This window comes from Anopheles nili, chromosome 3, assembly GCF_943737925.1.
Source record: "Anopheles nili chromosome 3, idAnoNiliSN_F5_01, whole genome shotgun sequence".
NCBI classification, from domain to species: Eukaryota; Metazoa; Arthropoda; class Insecta; order Diptera; family Culicidae; genus Anopheles; species Anopheles nili.
In genome coordinates, this window is record NC_071292.1 from 36,248,256 (window position 1) to 36,256,341 (window position 8,086).

Sequence of the window (8,086 nt, forward strand, 5' to 3'; positions counted from 1 at the left end):
ATCGATGCCATTCATGCACCGGTGGACGAAAAACGATGGGTAATTTTCATAAGCCCCCTAGCAAATACCAGGTCGATCGGAAATACACAAACTCACCCAAAACAACTCTCTTCCCCGGGGTACGTGGGTCCATCCGAACCTGAAGTCCTCGTCGAGGGCAGCATGCGTTTATTTATATATTTCCATTTTGCTTAATACATCCAATTCCACCCTCGCGAGGCAGCGAGAATAAAGAAATCAGGTCAAACGGCGGGAAAATTCATCTCACACCGGCACTGGTGTGGCCTTTGGCCTAGTATATTTAAGATGACCTTACAGCACACAGCACAATCTGGCACTCTCACCTGAAATTACGAGACCCTGGTACGAGAACGATACTTGATATACAGGATTGTAGGTGAATAGCAAGTCTTCCAGTTCTTTTAGTTTGCTTCCGATCATCAATTATAGCATCAAGCTAATCGACGCTGACACTGCTCCGATGCCAATCGCGGTAAACCAAATGGTAGAAGAAATAAAAATAAAATTGTATTCCATCAACGATACGATCCGCTTTCGGAGAATCAGACAATCGTTTATATGGTTCCAGAAAGAAAGAAGTTTAATGGTTCCAGTACTATCCAAAGCCTACAGGCTCATAAATTTAATGGATAATAGCAACTTAATTATGAGCTTTAATCATCTGCCGTTCTTTCACCAAGAGCAACATTTCCGCTGACATTATAATTTCCATTTGCGGTGGAAAAATATGCATGGCTGCTTTCGTGCTGGTCGAACCTGTGCCGTGATAAGCGTGATCCAAATACACCCGTAAGAGTTTTATTAAGTAGTCGAAGTCTTGACACACCGAGGTCAAGAAATGATTCCTTTGGGTCATGACTGACTAAATAGTAGTATCGCAGCTCGATCTGGGCGCGTTTGACATTGGAAACGGAAACAATCGATTAAGGAAACGAAACCCGACCGACATGACGCCTTTTGCCGCCGATTCAATGGAAAAACCTCACGACCAGCGAGCCTGCATTTCGAGGCGTTTCGCTGGCAAAGGGGGACTGCAAAGTGGGCCATTTCGTAACCTTTTCCTTCGCCATCGTTACCACCCACCGTTTGGGGAGTATGGCCACCCAGCAGTGCTCCCGGAATGGGATGAAACGAAACACGACTCGCCGGTCCAGGAAAGCTGAGTGCGACTTCGTGCCGTGGCGTCTGGCCAACGGCGTGTCCTTCCGATTCGATTCGACAACCACCAGAGGAAGGTTATCCGAGCGCTGGGAAACTTCTTGCTGACTGCGTGGCCTGCAAAAGTGTTTCTGGTGAATGGGTCTCTGCACGGTTCACTAAGCCTGCCCCCGGAGACCCTCTTTCCAGTGGGTTTTGCTTTTCGCCCGGGATCGGGTACTATAATTACCTCTCTCTCTCCCTAGCTGGTATCCGTTTTGTTCCCTTGGTAGGGCGTTTGTGGTGAGAAAAGATCAATAATGTCCTCGACGACAACTCTGAATCTGAAAGTATGGCGATTAATCATCGCAAGTCAAGGTTTTGCGCGGATTTTACGGTAGTTTTTAGTACGGCAAGAACACGGCTTACTGCTACTATTACACGTAAACAGGAGCTCATCCATAGGTAGCGTTAACCTTTCTTTTGTTTTGTAATGATGATTTTCATTCGAGACTCACACTTTCGAAATGCACTTCAAATTAATGCAAAAAGGAGCAAAAATGAATAGTTTAATTTTAGCAAAGGATGGAAATGTCGTTCCATTTCATGAAGCCGAAAATCAGGCCCGTATGATTAGTCATTTTGACAGCCAGGCATTGACCCGTACACATAGTAGGCGGAGATTTTTGAGTTGTCATAGTCATGGTCGAAAATAAAACATTCCAACAATGCCACAACGTGCGAGAAATTTTAAACTTTTGAAAGAAATCCTTTACCGGCAGCGGCTCGTTCGGCGAACGCATTCTTCCCATACGGCATTGAGAACGATCGCTGTGGGGTTGCAAGTTAAAATTCAACGTATATCGTCCAAACTGTTGCCGCTTCGGGGGAAGCGATTTCAGAAAGCGGTTGACATTTTCATAACCAGGTGAGATCATCGTCATCATGACGCGTATCGAGCCGATGATGCTCAAACGTTTGCTAATTTTGTAAATCCCAAACCGCAACCTGTTTTTATTTTCGTTTCCAGTTCGTTAAAACGCAATCGTTCCGCCGGGGTGAACGAACCCTCTGGTAGCAGAACAACAATGAGTCGGGCTAAAAGCCGGACCATGGCTAGAATGGCATCCAAATTTGTTGCCTCAACACGGACGAAGCAATCGCCGTATCTGAACTCTGCCGATCTGCTAGAGGCCCGCAACAGACCGACCATTTGCTCGGATCCGTTTCTGCTGTTTTTGCAAGATTTCACCAGCGAATGTGCTGCTATACGCACTCTGGAACGCCAAGACCCTGCTGCCGAGCCCGCGACAAGCGATATCGATGACGATTTTGAGGAAGGCGATGCCAACGATCCGGTGCTGGAGGAGCTTCCTTCAAAGGATCAACTACTCTCGGTTGCATGGAAAGCGTGGTGCAGCCTTTCAGACAAATCACGTGAACCATATCGCTTTCGAGCCATCACGGCAGCCCTCTTTCCGGCAGCCATCGATCAGGCATTCTGACAACCAGCTCCACCGGCAGGCAGAAGTTCTGCAAACTGCCAAAAGCCTGGTTTGCCGATGGTTTGCGGATTACCGATGGTTTTGTGCTGTTGTGCGACCAACCGACCGAGGCAAGCAATCGAACGTGGTGAATCTTTCACGAATGCGCAATTGCGTAACTAACCGCCAACTGGCGGCAGGAAAACTGAACACAGAGCTGCATGCGCTGGGGTGCGGATTCTTGTTTTTTTGAGATAAACAACAAAATGTACACCCTTCGTGTTATTGCTCCTTGCAGCCGACCAAACGCCGCGGCGCGGTCGTTCCTAAGTGGACGAAATATCGAGTGGTAATTGTAGGGCCAGTTCCGTCGAAAGTAGGCCCCGCTTTGGAAAAGGGCCATATGCATATGATGCACGCTTATGTGCAGCCTTACGCACGGATGCCATGGTCGGGAATTGTTTTAATTTTTCAACAACAGCTGTTTACCCAGCAGGGCTCTTCCCGCGACCCACCGCAGTTGCCATGCCCGTCGAGAAACGAGTCATAGAGATTATGACTCGTACAAAAACCCGTGCTGGCACAATATACCGGCCCAATTACAATGGCGAATGGCAATCGTGTTTCGTTCAAACTGAACTAGCGCCGCGTTAATAGCTCAATGTTATGGGTAGTAAACAAAATAGGAGCCCGTAACTATGAGCAGAAACGTGCTGCATAAAGTTTGTGAGAGTTTTGGCATATTAGAAGTGTTTGGCTAAGCCGCAATCGTAATACACCGCACAACACCACAACCGTGACCATCTGCTATTGAATGGTGGTAAATTTCGTTTGCATGATGAATTGGGGTTCATTAAATGCTGCATGTTTGTGCAGAGCCACTCGAAGGATGTTTGGTTGCCGTGTAGCTGAGTCTGTTTTACATTGAATTTTTATCACAATCGCTTTATTGATCCTTACCTTAGACTGCGGTCACTAGCGGTCCATTTGATCGGGACGTTGGCTGACTAGAGCTATCTGCAAAAGGAGAAGGAAAAATGATGCGTAAGAAGCTTTGTTGCAGGTTTCGATTAGTTTGACGATCGTCCAGCCTTGCCTTGAAATCAACCGAATTCCGGTGGCACATCTTCCAGCCAAGAGACAAAAAAAGAAGCGTGATCGAATGCTGGGTAAGACGGCATCGATTGGAACGCTTTTGTGGCCAAAAATCCGCACGATGGAAAATCGTGCCCCGGCAAATGACTAATGCGTGTACGAATTTCCCCCGAAATGAGTGTGCAGTGAGCCACGAATGGAAAAGCCCTGGCCATATCCTGGTCGGGTGAGTTTTCGTGTTGCACAAGCGAACCCAGAGAAGGTACACGAGGCAGCAAAAAAAAATACACACACAGACAGATCAGAGCGCACGAGTGCGGAACGTGCCTGTTTTCGAGGAGTTCATGCCCTGGAACGGGTCCAGCGGTGTTCGACGTGCTGCCTCAGGAAGCTTAAGCCAAGCGAAACTGTACACTATGGTACACACGCGAGAGCACACATCACAAATATCCCGCCATCGGTGCCCGAACAGGACGAGAGGAGATTTCCCTTTTCCCGTACAAATCAACAACAACAGAAGCAGCTACAAAAAAAAAAGAAGAAATATCAGCTCGAGACACAATGCCATTCGTTGGGCCAAATATGCTCGAGATGCAGGGCAAAAACATAGCATAACCCCCGCGGTACTGCACGAGCATTGCAATCGCACCCATCCGAACCCTCTCTGTTCACGCGTAATTCAATATAAAATTATATAAAACATATTCTGTGGTCTCGGCTATGCGAAGGGCCAATGCTCGTGTCCAACATCAGGGTGACGCAAATCCCTTCCCTGTGCTTATATCCTTTTCTACCCTCACGTGTCGGGCACATCGTATCATCCTATCGTACGGCAAGGGGAACGAACGCATTTTTCATACATCCTTATGGGGGATGGTGGCGAGCATTTTTCGCGCGCGTGCAAACGAAATAGAGTACTATTTTTTCTCATCAAAACCCGGCACCCCGACAGGTTATCGAGATCGAATTAAGCGCATCATTCTCTATTCCTCGTAAACTAATGCCCAAATAAACCGGCTCTGCTGGGCGTTTCTTTTCGGGTGTTGTGAAATGACGGAACATTTCTTTCTTTCTACCGATGGCACTCAAATGAAAGCGAAATAGTGTTCCGATGCATTATTGTGCTCGATTGCACTTTAGAGAAACAGTTGTGACTGTGTTTAACGACACAAATGACGCTGCTGGATCGAAGCAGAAACATGACGCTGTTGAAGCGATTGGTCGATCGCATTCTTGGTCGTGTATATGCGTTCTCTCGGTTGCGAGGGTTTGAGATGTGTTTTTTTCCTTTTCTTCGTCTTCTTCTCCTGTTTTTCATTCTAGAACCCATTTCACGTTTCCTTTACGGTTGGCATTACCGTGTGTGTGTGTGTGTGTGGCTCGTGTCGATGAAATCTGCTCAAGTTCATTGACAGAGTTCAGGGCCAGCCGGTATTCTTCTCGGCGCACTGATCTTCACCGCCATCCGAGGGCGCGCACGTACATGTAATAATTGCACACATACATCCTCCCCCGGTGGCGGCATGTGACGGTTGCGCATTGTAACGAGCGAAAGGCAATGTGGATACACCTTTTCGCTAACCGATTGGAGGCTGTGAGCCTTCCGAAAGGTTCCGGTACATCCTGCACACGAGCTGCGAGCTCCGTCAATGTCTAGTGTCCTTATTTTTTTGTTCACTAATCATTCTGATCAATGAAACCCCGTTCAGTGGTGCTGAGTGACAGAGTAAAGCTCATTGTGTCCTGGGGTCCTGCGCGGCTTCAGAATCCTGAGAACCACGACCGGCAAAATGGTCGACTGCGAATCGATGAAGTCCAACCTCAATTGAACGCTGTGGACGTAAAAATTAACTTTACTTCCATTTTATCACTCCACACAAACCGGCACCGCCGCAGGGACGCACATACGCACAGTGAGCGCTCGCACGGACCAGCAATTGGTGGGATATTAATCGCCTTTGATTAAAATTAAACTCGCACTACGCGTGAATGACCGTCAGCGAACCGCGTGGATCGATGCGGGTCGTGGTCAGCTGGAGTCGGGAGGCCTCAGAAACCGCCACCGTGGTTGGTGACCGTCTTTTCGCCTCCACACAAGTCTCGTTTTTACCGTGCACAAAACGGAAATGCCAAAGCGAGTTGACACAAATGGCGGCCTGATCGCGAGAGAACCGGAGGATGTGGATTTTAATGGGGGAATAAAGCGACATAAAACCAAAACAAAAATTAACCCCTTTGGTGCATCCCCAGTTCGGTTTGGTGGGGCACAAATGCAGGGTGAAAAAGGCCACATTCTCACAGTTGCCAGCTGAGGCCCCAAATTAACGCTGCAACGGTCGCTTAATGGAACGGCAGACAAAACCCAAGATGCAAGATGCTCGCGCGCAAGAGTGAAGTGGAATAAGACGAAATCATAAAAACATGAACAAAAAAAAACAATTAGCGTTGACTTCCTGGCACAGCCTGTTTCGGCAGAACTGACGCTGGAGGCAGAATTACGCTCAACGTGCCATTATGCTTGCCCGAATGCTGCGCGAATGTACATTAAAGTGCCATTTTTAAATTACGTTCTCCTGCGATCCCGCGATCCCGCGATATGTATGTCGAGCGTCATACACCTGAACGCACGTGCTTTCGAGGCATTCGAAAAGTGTGATATTCGCAGCATCAATGGAACTATCGCGATGGTTAGTTCATGCAAACCACACTAGACAACGCGCTAGAGCGGTTAGTCGGTTCGTTCGCTTTTTTGACGACCATGAAATTCAAGTTCAATACACGCGTCGAATGTCTGCAGCGACGACTGGCGCAAATCGAAAAAAGAAAAGGAAAAAAGGTTGAATGAATATTACAGGAAGGAGCACGAAGCACAGCGAGGAAGAAGCACGCAAAGTAATGGCAGCGAATAATGTGCCGCGAGCTCTCGCGAGAGAGGAAGCAATCATAAGCGATAAAAATGGAATCAATCTTGGCCGGCTCGAACCGGCGCATCCAATCGATTTCTTCAACACAAAGTTGCGCACCAAAGCCTGCCCCAAAGCCTGCCACCAGGCTGCGAAAATGGAGGTCGAGGTTCAATGACGCTTGGCCCCGGGTCTGCGTATGAAGTGCTTTAAATTTATTCCTTTTATTCTGTGCCATCGGCGACGGCAACGGGGGTCCTTTTAAGCCTCGCGCGCGCGTTTTTAGGATGTGACCTGATCGTGAGGAAACCCTGCGCATGGCCTCGACGGAATATGCAATTCCATACAGCGAATCCGCGTCCCAAAAACGCTCAACCGATTGGTCGGAAACGTGAACACGCTCATGATCATCCGGCACCGATAAGATGCCATTGTGCCAGCGTATTATACGTACTTATTATTATGTAGCAAGCATGTGCGCATAAACGAAAAAACGCTTACTCCACGCGATCAAACCGATCGCCCTCGGAAACATCGAGCGATGGATCCTCGCCGCCATCGCCAATTGTTCCTTACAATCAACACCGTTCGCCACGGCGGAGGTCAATCCGCCAAGGAACAAGCCGATGACTATGGCGACATTTTCCCTTTTCAATTCCGTTGCCATTTACCTTTGGGTCCGAAGCCACACGCGGCCGAAGGTTACACGCAGGATATACGCCGGACCGGTTCTTTTCGGAAGGGAGTGAAAATGCGCTTGTGCTGTAAATCCGTGAGCACCTCCGTGGTATGGTCGATGATGGCAGTTTTTTCGAGAAGTTGAGCTCAATTTGGTCCTTCGAAAATGCGTCAGCAAGGATTTTGTTAGAACAGCGAGCCGAAAATTAGGTCCTTGTACTGCTGCAAAGCTATAAGAAAAATGTACTTATTCCTTGCGTCTGCGATCTTGCGAACGATCAGCGTTGCATCCTTTTTTTTTCTTCGAATCACCTTTTCCGCGCAGCATCCGTGAACTCGTAAAATGTGCAATTGCATCATCACCCGGAGGGATGGATTGAGGCGAATAAATCTGTACGTTTAAGAAACTGTAAGCTTTCATAACCCCTTTATGGCTCTATTTTACAACACACTGTCGATGTAACGATTTTGATGTATTTTTCTTTTTTCCTTACGCCCCCTCCTTTCATGGTCACCGACATCGGGTACGTCGCTGTTAAACTGCATCGCACGAGACTCCCCAGGTTCCCGGCGATCCGAGGGCTTCAAGGTTGTAGGGCTTGCTGGTTTACGATCGCGCACGAGAAAGCAAAAAGAACCCCATCGCCTGGCTGGGTTGAGCCGGGGAATTTGTCCAATTGCGGGACGTTGCACAAATGCATCGCATGCACCCGGCATGGTAGGAAGCACGCCGGCAACAGAGGTCATTGAATGCAATTTATATGCTTG

General features: G+C 48.1%; 1 protein-coding gene across 1 annotated transcript; it reads left to right on the plus strand.

The window, feature by feature from the left end:
* The first annotated feature begins 1,886 nt into the window (after nt 1–1,886).
* Nucleotides 1,887–2,663, plus strand: LOC128724165 (uncharacterized). The gene is made up of 2 exons (XM_053817930.1): nt 1,887–2,086; nt 2,189–2,663. Exons 1-2 carry the CDS (start codon nt 1,887–1,889, stop codon nt 2,661–2,663), a joined length of 675 nt encoding a protein of 224 aa, XP_053673905.1.
* Nucleotides 2,664–8,086: the final 5,423 nt, after the last annotated feature.